Below are 12,423 nucleotides of genomic sequence, written 5' to 3'. Positions count from 1 at the left end.
AATATTGTTTCATGTAGCCCAAAAAATTTAATACTTTGAAATGTTCATTGTTGACAATAACTTTAATTAACGTGTAAATCATAGCAAATCTTTTTCCCTCTATGTTTTTGGTTTCGAAATGATATATTATAGAAGTACAAAAGATAATCCACAAGTATGAAAAACATTTTAGAAGGAAATGTTTAAATATCGAATCGGCATATACTGGATGATACTCATTCTTTAAATTGTGCTCGTAAGAAAAAGTTTAATAATTATATATAAAAAGTAAAAAATATATATTATTCAATCACTAAATAGGCCAATACGAAAAAAAATAAAAAGAAGCCTAATGTTCATGGATAATTTATACAATTAGCATGACAACAAAATTACAATATTTCTATTTCCCCATTATCTAAAAAGTTTATTTATTTGTTTAACAAACAAAGAGAACCCTTATGGGATTTCTTGTTTAATATTGTTCTCTTGATTATGTCTGAATACAGTGATTAGTCAACCCAATGCTTGCCTTAATAGACAGGTTGCACAGGCAATTTTGCCTCAGCACTAATCAACTTTTTCCCGTCGTGACTCATGAGCAAGTAAAACACAAGAAATATAAAACCAAGGACAGGAGGAAAGCTGAAAAGGAACACCTACGCAGACAAGATTGCGTGATGCATGGCATGGAGAGGAGAAAAGAGGCCAAAAGGAAAGGTTGTTTTTCTTCAACAAAAAAAAATCCACGTGACAATTGAGACTATCAAAAATTGCATGAAAAAAAAAAATTTTCAGGAAACCTTCTTATAAAAGAAAAAAACTACAAATCGAAGGTAAGAGAACCATGGGAAGTTTAGCTCACTTGTCCTTTTTCTTTCGTCATCACCGTCATCATGCATTCGTCCAAAGGCCACCTGACTTTATCCAAGAACCAACTCAAAAGTGTTCACACTAGAAAAGTATTGGTGTTCATGACCAAAATGACCGATCTTTTGCCATCTCTCTCGACCCCAAACAAGATTCTTGAGTAGTTAAAAGAGGGCAAGGATCATCAACTCTGCCAATTTTTAATTTTTGTGCCTGAGCAATTAGTTTGAAAGGTAATGGTTGAGTAGTCAACCTCCAAATTTTTTCATTAGAAATGTATTATTCTTCCTTATATATTTTGAAATAAGTGCACCTAAACTTTTTGAATATATTGATATTATTAGTGGATACAATTGATTATCTTTTAAGATGGTGCTGATTAACACATTTAGTGTATTACCAAATCTTTTTCATGTTGGTGAAAGTTTGACGTTTGAGATGATATCATCCTAATTATTGAAAATTTGTGATTATTGTCAAATAATGACTACATATTCCGTTAAACCTAGTCGTTTAGGAGTGCCAATATTAATTTAAAAGAGTTTCAGAATATTATTTATCCTAAACATAGATCTTTCTTTTTTGCAAAATGGTTGAATAATTAACTTTAAAATTTCTTGGACATATGAACATAAGTTCACCAAAACTTTTTGAACTTTAATAATATTAGTGGCCCTAGTGGATTAATATTTTTCTAGATGTCATCGATTAACACATTTATTATACTACCAAATATTTTTCCACGTCGACGAATCATTGACTTTTAAGATGATATCATCAAAATCGAGAAATCAGTAATTATCGTTAAAATGATGACGACAATATATCGTTAGACTTTATCGTTTATGACCGTTAATATCAAATTTCAAATATTTTAGAATTTTATTTATCCTAAAAAATTTAGTTTTGATGCAAAATAGTTGATAGAAATTTATTTTTCCTTTCTTGTTATGAAAATAAGTGTACCTAAACTTTTTGAATGTCAACATCATTGGTGAACCAAAGTGATTAAATTTTTTAGATGGCACGGATTAACACATTTATTATGCTATCAATTTTATTTTTTTTTTATGTTGACGAAGCTTTGATGTTCAGGATAACACCATCCAAACTATCGACAAGTCGTTGATTGTCATTAAAGTAACGACTGTGATGTACCATAAAGCTTAATCACTACTATTAATTTTTAAAATTTTCAAAAATTTTATTTATATTTTTAAAAAACCTTATTTTTTTAAAAAATGTTGATAGAAATGTATTTTTCCTCATTGCAACGAAAATATGTGTACCAAAATTTTTTGAATTTCAACCTCATTTGTGGACCAGCTCAATTAATTTCTTGAGATAAATAACTAATGCATTTATTATGCTATCAAATACTTTTTTCATGTCAACAAATCTATGATGTTTGATATGATGTCATCCCATTTGTCGACAAGTCCTAAATTATTGTTAAAATAATAACAACAATATTACTGTTAAACTTAATCACTAAAGACTCTTAATATTATTTTGTAAAAGTTTAAGAATTTTATTTATCCTAAAAACATACTGCATTTTTTGTTGCAAAATAGTGAATAAAAATATATCATTCTTATTTGCTATGAAAATAAGTGTACCAAAATTATTTGAATTTCAAAATTTTTGGCTGACTAAAACAACCAAATTTTTTAGATGGTTTTACTAACGTATTTATTGTGCTATAAAATTTTTTTTCATATCTACAAAATTTTGACGTTTGAGATGACATCGACTTAATTATTGAGAAGTTGTTAGCTACTATTAGAAATTAATCATTTGAGACCATTATATTTATTTTTTAAAATTTTCAAAATTTTATTTATCCTAAAAATAGACACATTATCCTTTCTCACTATGAAAACAAGTGCACCAAATTTTTTGAATTTCAACATTATTTAATATCGTTGATAGAAATATATTATCCTTTCTCGCTATGAAAACAAGTGCACCAAAATGTTTTGAATTTCAACATTACTGGTGAACTGAATTGATTAATTTTTTTAGATGGGAGTCGATTAATATATTTATTAAGTTATCAAATTTTTTTTCATGTCAATGAATCTTGGACGTTAGAAATGACATCACCTTATTAATTACCAGAAATAGTTAATCATTATTTCCGTAATGACGGTAATGTAGTTAAAATTAACCATTTAATATAGTTAATATTAATTTTAAAAACCTTCATATTTTTATTTATCCCAAAAATAGAAGTTGATTTTTATTGTAAACCAACACTATCCAATAAAGCTAGTGGTACTAATCTACCATCACAAGAAGTGTCCTCTAAAGTCTATTTTGACATCACAACAAAAAGGGTTGAGGTACAACTGCACAATAAGCATTTTTTTCTTTGTATTTAGTGATGCTTTTCATCACCATATAGGCAACAACATTGCAGAATGTAAGGATAAATGGACGGCTGGAGCCATTCTTTAGTGTTGCACTTTTCTTTCTTATAAGGAAACGAAACTTTCGTCAAATGCATAGAACCTTGAAACCGGCACTACACTAACTGTTTGAGAATGTAGGACGATAAAAATAAGAGAAACTGAGGAACCACAATGGTTGACACACCTATTCAAGAAAAACATTATGGTTGTGCATACAACTGAAAACAGAAAACTAACATCTAGAGACCAAAACATTATAAGATTCAAGAACAAAATTAGAAAATCATTCACACTTTAAAACATAGCCATTAAACATAACTTTTTGACAAAGTCTTGCGCAAATTGATCAGAAAAATGCCAATCCTAGCCGAAGTTAGAATTGAGCTAGAGATGCTCAAAATTTGGTTCTATATTAACAATAAAAAGTTGTAGAATTTCAAAAGTTCTTCGAAACCCTAAAATATGATCACAATCTTCACCAAACCAATTTTAAAATACAAAGTTATTAGTAGCATTTTTTCGAGCAAATTGAGAATTTGAGATCATCTCTATTAAGTCCACCTCTTTTCCAACTGAAGGACTGGCTTGATCTATCATCATCTTCTCCATATTCATATTGCTAGGGTAGACCTCAGGAAGAGCACATAAGACATTGCCTCCATCCAAAATATGAGAGAGATAAGCGTCCGAGTACATACGGATAGGCTGATTACTCTCTTGGTCACCTAGATAAGTTCTGGTCGGCAAGCTTGGCTCAGCAAAAGATGGAAAAAACCCATAATCTAAATTTCCACCAAAATCCTGATTGTTAGAATTAGTGCTGTTGTACCCAGAAGAGTTGAAAGAAGTAGAACACTTGTCCTTCTGATTAATTCCAATATCTAGAGGAGCCTTTCCTTTATCGTTCTTGCAGGATGTGGAGACATTCAGGTTATAGCTCCCAAATAAGTTTTGCATGAAATTCATCTCATCATCATATGAGTGTTGAGCTAGATAGGACGAGGAATCACCAGAAGCTGATTGAGATAGCTCTGGATAAAGCATATTGAAATGAGCTGATGTAGGGTCTTCTGATATAACGGAGTTAGATGGGGTTATTTGGGTAGCTGCACTGTTGACTGGTATCATGGTGGTGGAGCTAGGGCCTGTGCTAATGTTGATTAAAGAATCATCGTTGAAACAAGTACTCTTGATATACTCTTGTAGAATGGTTGATTGATTTCTTCCATTATGTACTCCTTCAGGTTTCTTGAACTTTTTCTTGGAATTCTGCCTTCTTTTTGTGGCATTCCAGTGATTCTTTATGGAGTTTTCAGTCCTTCCTGGAATTCTTTTGCCAATTTCTGCCCATCTGTTCCCAACCTCTATATGAGCTTCCACCAACAGTTTTTCTTCCTCCTGACTCCATGCGTCCTTCTGAAATATGATTAATATTGAGAAACAAGTAAACAACAAATATTAAACATTATCCTTTTAGTACAACTGTAGAATAATTATAAGAAAAAAGCAAAAAATAAAATTTCTAACAATAACTTTTATTGGGTCATAGATAAAAACTTTCATAACAAATCATGATTCCTTGTCTGAAAAGAGTTTCTACTGTCACATGAAAAATGGGCTCAAAGAATATGAGAAGGATGACGAATATGACAAAATATAGCAAAATATGCCTCATTCACATGTTAATTAGTATGTCAAAATGCTGATTTGGAAAATGAAGAAAAACCCAAAATATGATGGTAGAAAACTTATTCTAGCACAATATATATTAGAAAAAAAATACTCTAGAAACAAATAATGCTATCTCCATAGATTAAAAAAAGCAAAAATCTTGGACACTAATAACTTACCATAAGCATATATGTGACCATGATTTGCTGGCAAAACTCTAAGGTGTAATGTTGATGAAAAATTATTGTACATACCAAATGTGAAGGACAGATGATAAAGATTTGGAGAATGTTCAAAAAAATAAGTAAATAATTACACTTTCTCTAGAAACTTCATCAATCAAAATTGTAATTTATAAATCTACTCATAAGAAAATTGAGAGAAAATAATATTTCCAATAACATAAAAAAAGAAGCAAAAGAAAGTTGGAAAATTGCCATAATTAAAATTCGAGTTGGAAACTTTGGAAAAGATTCAACACCAAAAGCTACAATGAATCTAGTTTTTAGATCCATCGTTGATTCATGTGAGAATTTTTTGAACCTTATTTGGCAAGAGGAGAGCCTAGAATAGAAAATAAACAACCAGATCATGTAAAAAAAAAAAAAAAAAATATCATGAACAATCAAGTGTTAACCATTAAGTGGCAAAAGATGGCTCTAAAATTAGAAAAAATTAAAAACTAAGTGACAAAAGATGGTAAGTAGAAAAAACCTTGATATCTGGACGCAAATGGTTATGCCATCTTTCCCGGCATTGTTTACCGGCCCTCCCTACCATTTTTTCAGCAATTTGAGCCCATTTCTTCACTCCAAAATGCTTCACCAGCTTTCTAAGAGTGCTGCACAACAATTAAAAGAATAAGTGGTCAACAAATTAACTAACACTTTCGACATCAAACTAATTTTTGCATGTTACAAACAAGATAAATGTCCATGAAAAAGGAACAAATAAAATCAACAATAGAAACAAAGGAAACCAAGAGGAAATCCCATGATCTTTACTTGTCTTCCTCTTCAGTCCACTGGCCTTTGATTAAAGCTACAGATGGGTCACCTTTTCCTCTCCTTCCTGTTCCTCTAGGAACTCTTGGTAAATCTTCTTCCTTTTCTAAACCGACACTGGGATTCATTTCTGGACTCAGGTTTGGAGTACTTTCTTTGTTGAAAAGAACCCCATTGACGGAACTACTTGTGTCATGAGAAGGAGGTAGAGTAATTGGCCATGAGAATACCCCTCCTCCTCCTGCATGGCCATGGATTGCACCACCGCTTGAAGAGGAAACAAAATCAGAATTCACTGGAACAAGGGTTGCTTTGTTCTTGAAATTGGCAAGAATTTCAAGTTGAGAAAAATGCCTTTGACCACACAAGAATCGGTCTATGGCAGTGAGGGGTGGCCTTGGTTTAAGAAGGGGAAGGCCAAGGTGATGATCTCTCTGGCAGTAATTTCCATAAGGGAAACTTCCTCCTAACCCTCCTCCTTCCATGAAAAGAGAGGTGTAAAGGAGTACTTAAATGAGAAGAGGAAAGGGATGCTTTTTAGCAATGAAAATAGCTTTTTTTATGAAGGGAAAGTTCTTAAGATTTTTTTCTGTCTTTCTTTCTTCTGTGAAGTGGAGAAGAGAAGAACACCATGACTAAGCTTATTACTTATATAGAGCAGTTGCCAATAAGCTGCATGCATCCATTGCCGTGGATTAAGAGGATGATCCAACGGTTGAGGTTTGGAGGTGAGTGTAACTCCTGGGCTTCCTCTCAGACAAGAAATAGAAATTGAGGTGGAGAGATTAATGTCATTTATTGAGTCTTCTCTAATTAGACATTGAATAAAAATGAATAATTACCACAATTGTGGAGCGTGAAGTATTATGCGCTAGTCAATTTTGTCTTCCGACATCCAAAAAAAAAAAAAAAAAAAAAATTAGTCATAGAATTGAATGCATTTTGGGAAGAATTTCTTTTTTTTTTTAAGCCTTATGTCTGAAAGTAGAGCTGTTAAACGAACCGAGCTGTTCGGTAGCTCGATTCGTTTCGGCTCGTTCGTGTTCGTGAAAGGCTCGTTCGAAATTTTAAACGAACCGAGTTCGAACGAATTTTTTTGTTCGATTAATAATCGAGCGAACACGAGCATGTTCGCGAGTTTTAACGAACGTTCGCTAACATGCTAAACGAACGTTCGCGAACACGAACATGTTCGCGAGTTTTAACGAACGTTCGCGAACATAGACATAATTATCATTTAACAAATTTTAGGGTTAATTTTATGGCTGGACTTTTATATTTGGAGGGCAAATTTCTTTGTTTTATTTGTTGTTTTTATGTTAATGTTAGTTATATAGTTAATGAATAATAGAATTTAGTCACTTAGTGCTTTAATTATTTTTTAGAATGATTAATAATTTGCATGGCATATTTAAGGCATAAAATAATTTGGATTCGAGCATTTCGAACATGTTCGCGAACGGCTCGTTTATGTTAAACGAGCCGAACTCGAACTCGAACTCGAACACGAATTTTACTTAACGAACCGAACACGAACACAGGTTTGGAGTTCGAAAATTAACGAACGAACACGAACGTTGTTCGAACTGCTTAACGAACAGAACTCAAACATGAGATACTCGGTTCGATTCGGTTCGTTTACAGCTCTATCTGAAAGTGAAGTTTGTCAATTAATTTCTTTTTGTAATTGCTTGTAAAATTGGAATTTGGTGAAGAAAGCAGGCATTAAGACAAAACGAATACAATAAATTTTACAAAATTGGCAACTTATTTTTTACTTGCAAATTTGGATTTGGTAATGAACAAAAAGGGGTAAAAATGGGGGTCAACTGATAGTAAAAAGAGTGACAGCATCAATCAAAAATATAGGCAGTCACCTTTAATTTATTATTATTTATAGTTGCTAAATTACAATTATGAAGAAGGAAAGAATTATGGAAAAAATTTAGCACAACTTTAATTGCTCTTGGATGACAACTAAATGCTTAGGAATTTTGGGATAACATTACATTGGTTTCTAAGCCTTCCACTTCCATTTCTCTTGCCATTTTCCCTCATTCATAAATTAGGCGCGTTGGCTTCACTTTTATTACAGGACCAGAAATGAACATATAGCACTCGATCATCCTACGGCCATGTCCAAATCGGGTCCTCAAAACCAATATTACCATATTGCCTGGACTAATCACAAACATAATATATGTTTCTTTCAATGCTTTTTTTTTTTTTTTTTGTATGCTAAACTCAAATTTGGCTTCAGAAGCCATTATGTTAGTTAGTTAGGTTCCTATTCTTGGCTGACTTAATTAGCATTATGAAACTAATAGTAGTTCAAAGATTTAATTGGATATTAGTTTCCACAATCATCAATTTCAAGTGGTTGGGTTTTTGTTAAAATAAATCTACCATGTATACTATGAGCATTAGTCATTATTATTAAAAAAAAAATTATATCGAGATTATTAGTATTTGGTACAAGATTGAAAAGTTGAGACGATTCTACTTTTTTTAGAAATTATTATCCACTTCTAAAAGTTTATGAACGATAAATTTTTTAGTAAGCTTATAGCAAAAAATAAAAATGTCAAGCATTTCACTTGTTACTTTAAGCTATTAAAAATAATTACTTATATGAATACTATGCGCTAATCTTGCATTTACGGAGGAAGAGGGAAAATGAGAAAGGAGGAAGAGGAGAGAGAAACGAGGCAAAGGAGAAAATATGCGGGAACCGATAGTGCATGGAACAAGAATACTTTTTGTGTATAAAATTTTTTTTTATTTTATTTTTAGGTGTATTTGAAATTGTGTGTGTTTTTATGGTTGTTATTGTAAGGTCCACAAACAAAAATACTTTTTGGAGGAAAAAAAAAGAAAAAAAGAAGACATATCCATGTGGAGACTATATTTTTTCTAAATATTATTTTACTTGTATCATAATTATAATTTTCAATCAACTTTTTTATTTTTCAATAATATTTTTGACTCGCATACATTACATCACAAATACTTCAAATGATCTCCTATTCATACACACAAAAAAGAATTGGCTAAAAACTCTCACCACCCTCTCATACTCACTGGACCTGCTATAGATGACCAGCCGCCACGCTGCAATCCTTACCACGCCGCTTTCTTGAATTAATATTTCTGATTCAGCTGTTAGGCTCGATCCAAGGACCCTCTAGCCCAATGATAGTGGGCTCAGCTCGACATCATGATTAACAATTGACTTTAGCCCGTTCAATCATTGCGTCTAGCATTCAACTGCATATCCCATTGAGTTGGTCATAGACACCGATCCGGACATGAAATGTCTCCGATTGTGTCTATCGCTTTCGGCTTCGAAGCTCCTTTGGACCCAAACTAAATATATCATCCCACCGCAGTTGAGACTTGCCAAGAGATCGCATTTAATTTGAGAACAAATCTTCGTCAAGAAGAGGAAGGGAATGATGCAATTCGACCCAAACTAAATATATCGTCCCACCGCACTTAGAATTGAAGTTTAACACTTTTTTAGCCTCTTATATTCTATGTCACTACATATTTCGAAATTGAAAGGCAAAAAAAAAGGTCCTTAAGGCAAATATTTCAAGTTGTTAACGTTGAATTTGGGGATTGACTACAATAAGTTTGGAGTCTTCCTTGACTTTTTTTTTAAAAGGGGAAAAAGAAAGAAAGAAAGAAAGAAAATTCTCCCACCAAAATTATACTTCAATCTTTTTTTTTTTTTTTTTTTTTAGCCTCTTCTTATACTCCACCTGACTACATGAGGTTTTTTCAAAATTGAAGGACAAGAAAGCCCCTAAAGCAAATGTTTTGTTCGGCTTTAATAGTACCAGGATCCATGGAAATAATGAAGTCATCGCAGCATTCTGCCGAACAAATGATTGAGATTAAACTCAGGAAGAAATAGCAGCGGATAAAAATCCGAATGATGAGACTAACTTCAATCAGAGGCCTCTACGCTGGCGGGCTGCTGACGTCATCCTCACTCATTTCAATGCAGAAGGAGACGATAGAGACCCGACAAATCAATTGGGCCCTTGTAGCAAACCTTAGTTTGTAGATTAAATTACACGACCTGACTTACTCCCCAAGGGTGGCAATGGGGCAGGTGCCCGCAGGGTGAAATGGGGCACAGGATGAGGCGGGGCAGAGGGAGAAAATTTCCTCCCACCTTAAAACGGGCAAGGGGCAGGACAACATACACTCATCCCATTTCTTGTATACAAAAAAATTATATATATACATATATTTAAATTTATAGATGTATATATAATTCATATATAAAGACAATATAATAATTTATATTTAATAATATAATTTTGAACATACAATTATGACTTGGTCCTATTATATCTCAACCAAATGTTTTAATGTTATTTTTATGGTATTGAGAAGTTGTTAATCTTTTTTAGTTATTAGCATTTACAACTCGTTGAATGGTCTAATATTTAGTAGTTGAGTATGTCTTTATTGAATATTTTGAAATAGAATGAATGATAAAATTGTCCCGAAAATGAGCAAATTGATAAATATAATATATTGATTTATTCTCCTACTAGGGACCGCGAGGGAAACGAGGCAGGGGCAGGGGATATCTTTTCCCCGCCCCATTGCCACTCTTAAGTGCGCCTCATGGGCATGCAAAACCAGGGATGGCAACGGAAGTGGATGCCCGTGAATACGCACTCAGAGGGAAGAAATGGGGCAGGGGGTGGAGTGAGACAGGGGCAAGGGGAATTTTTCTCTCCCGTGTTAAATGGGACAGGAGTGTCCCTTATCCCCCGCCGCTTGCCTATATAGTATAATATATATGTTTGTTTTTATATGCATAATATAAAATAAATGCTATGCTATTGATATTATATAAATTTATTGTATGAAATAAGTAACACGATATGTTGTTATGATAAAATGATGTAATTTTTTTTTCAAAAATCTTAAAAAAAGATCAATAAAGCTATTAATAGATATATATATATATATATATATATATTGAAAAAGTTAAGTCAAATAAAAAAATTAATAATGACAGTGGGACAGGATGGATACACCTGCATGGATAGTGAGGAGCGAGGGAAACTTTCCTGGAATTGGACCAATGCGGGAAGCTTTCCCCCTGTTTCAAATCCGCTCCGTTGTCATTTCTATGCAAATTTGAGAAACATGTAGTAGTTGATAATTACTGGAACTTCGAAAATTTAAAAGTAAGCTAAGATTCCTTCGAAAAAAAAAAAGTAAGCTAAGAATAGCAAGTAATGGGAAGTTAAAAGGTAGTATTTCGCTAATAAAGGGCAATATTTGCAAGCGCAAAAAAGTGTTAGTTACCTCTCCATTTAGTAGTGGGAGGTTATTAATAGTAGGATATGTTTGTCCCGTAGCAACTCATTCGCTGTGAACGAAACAAGTCTAACGCTCTCAAGAAATTTCTCTTTGGATTGGAACTGTATGATTCAAGTACAAGTGATGGTGTCGACCGAACGATTAACCGAATGCATATGATTAAAGCTATTACTAGTAATATTATTATTACTGTGTCTTTTCTTTTTCTTGCAGGTTTCTTCCGCTTGAATCACAAGGAATTAGAATTGAACAGCTAACTAATACCACAGCTTTCCAAGACTATAAGGTAGTCGACGGGAACAGGGGAGCTGGCCGGAAAATCGAAGTGTGCCTGCCTAGAAATCCCAAAACCTTAAATTCACGGCAACAGGCCCATCATGTTTGCAGAAGTTGACAATAAATGGGATGGACATGGACATAAATAGAAGCGAGCAGTTGGAAAGATTGACGGAGACACAAGGCAGTCATATCATATGCATGGGAATGGGATGGGACTAACAGAGGGGTAGATTAGTATTGCCATCTTTCACGTGGTTCGCCTGTCTTCTTCCCCTTGGCCAAACTCCAAAACACTAGGACTCACGACCTCATGACCGACAACACCACATTACTTCATTTATCGTGATCCTTTATTATAGGAATAGGACTACTTTCCCTTCTCTCCTCTCCTATCCGGTGCTGGGGAAGTTACATTGAGTTGCATCAGCCTGGTATGAAAGAGAATGTATAGAGATTGAAGTAATCTGTTGGATGGCATAATTAAACATGCATTCTGGCATAATTAAACATGCATGTTCCTGCTAATTCATCAAGTTGATTCACCTTTAACGACTTTCAATTGAGATGGCACATGAATTTAGTACCCCCAGTTGCCATAAGTCACGTTTGTCCCTCGGAACCATGAAACATTGATTTTGATTGGAGTCAGCACATCAGCCGTTTCTTCTTACTGCTCTTCTCTATCTGTACCATCATAGTTTTATGTCATTCCAGGATTGTAACAAAAATCATGATGATGACCCAAGAATGGTCCAGCGCTGCCGAGGCAACATCCGCCACCTTTCGGTGCTGGCCAGGGTCGAAATGGCTGCTTGTTTTTGTTGGTCATCTTCAAGGATAGTGACATTAACCAA

General features: G+C 33.6%; 1 protein-coding gene across 1 annotated transcript; it reads right to left on the bottom strand.

The window, feature by feature from the left end:
• Positions 1-3,752: 3,752 nt before the first annotated feature.
• LOC113774463 (transcription factor MYB119-like) lies at positions 3,753-6,423 on the bottom strand. Its single transcript, XM_027318997.1, has 3 exons — positions 5,939-6,423; positions 5,649-5,775; positions 3,753-4,679 (listed from the first exon to the last, which is right to left on the bottom strand). Exons 1-3 carry the CDS (start codon positions 6,421-6,423, stop codon positions 3,753-3,755), a joined length of 1,539 nt encoding a protein of 512 aa, XP_027174798.1.
• Between the last annotated feature and the right edge of the window lie 6,000 nt (positions 6,424-12,423).

This window comes from Coffea eugenioides, chromosome 1 (assembly GCF_003713205.1).
Source record: "Coffea eugenioides isolate CCC68of chromosome 1, Ceug_1.0, whole genome shotgun sequence".
NCBI classification, from domain to species: domain Eukaryota; kingdom Viridiplantae; phylum Streptophyta; class Magnoliopsida; order Gentianales; family Rubiaceae; genus Coffea; species Coffea eugenioides.
Note: the sequence above shows the minus strand (reverse complement) of the source record. Positions and strands in the feature narration are given on the sequence as shown.

What these genes read in the sequence shown, in the direction of transcription:
- LOC113774463 (XM_027318997.1), bottom strand. Translation starts at nt 6,423, where the DNA reads ATGGAAGGAGGAGGGTTAGGAGGAAGTTTCCCTTATGGAAATTACTGC. An exon ending in TGGACTGAAGAGGAAGACAA is followed by an intron (nt 5,776 to 5,938) that starts GTAAAGATCATG and finishes ATTGTTGTGCAG; the next exon opens with CACTCTTAGAAAGCTGGTGA. An exon ending in ATTTGCGTCCAGATATCAAG is followed by an intron (nt 4,680 to 5,648) that starts GTTTTTTCTACT and finishes ATCATATTTCAG; the next exon opens with AAGGACGCATGGAGTCAGGA.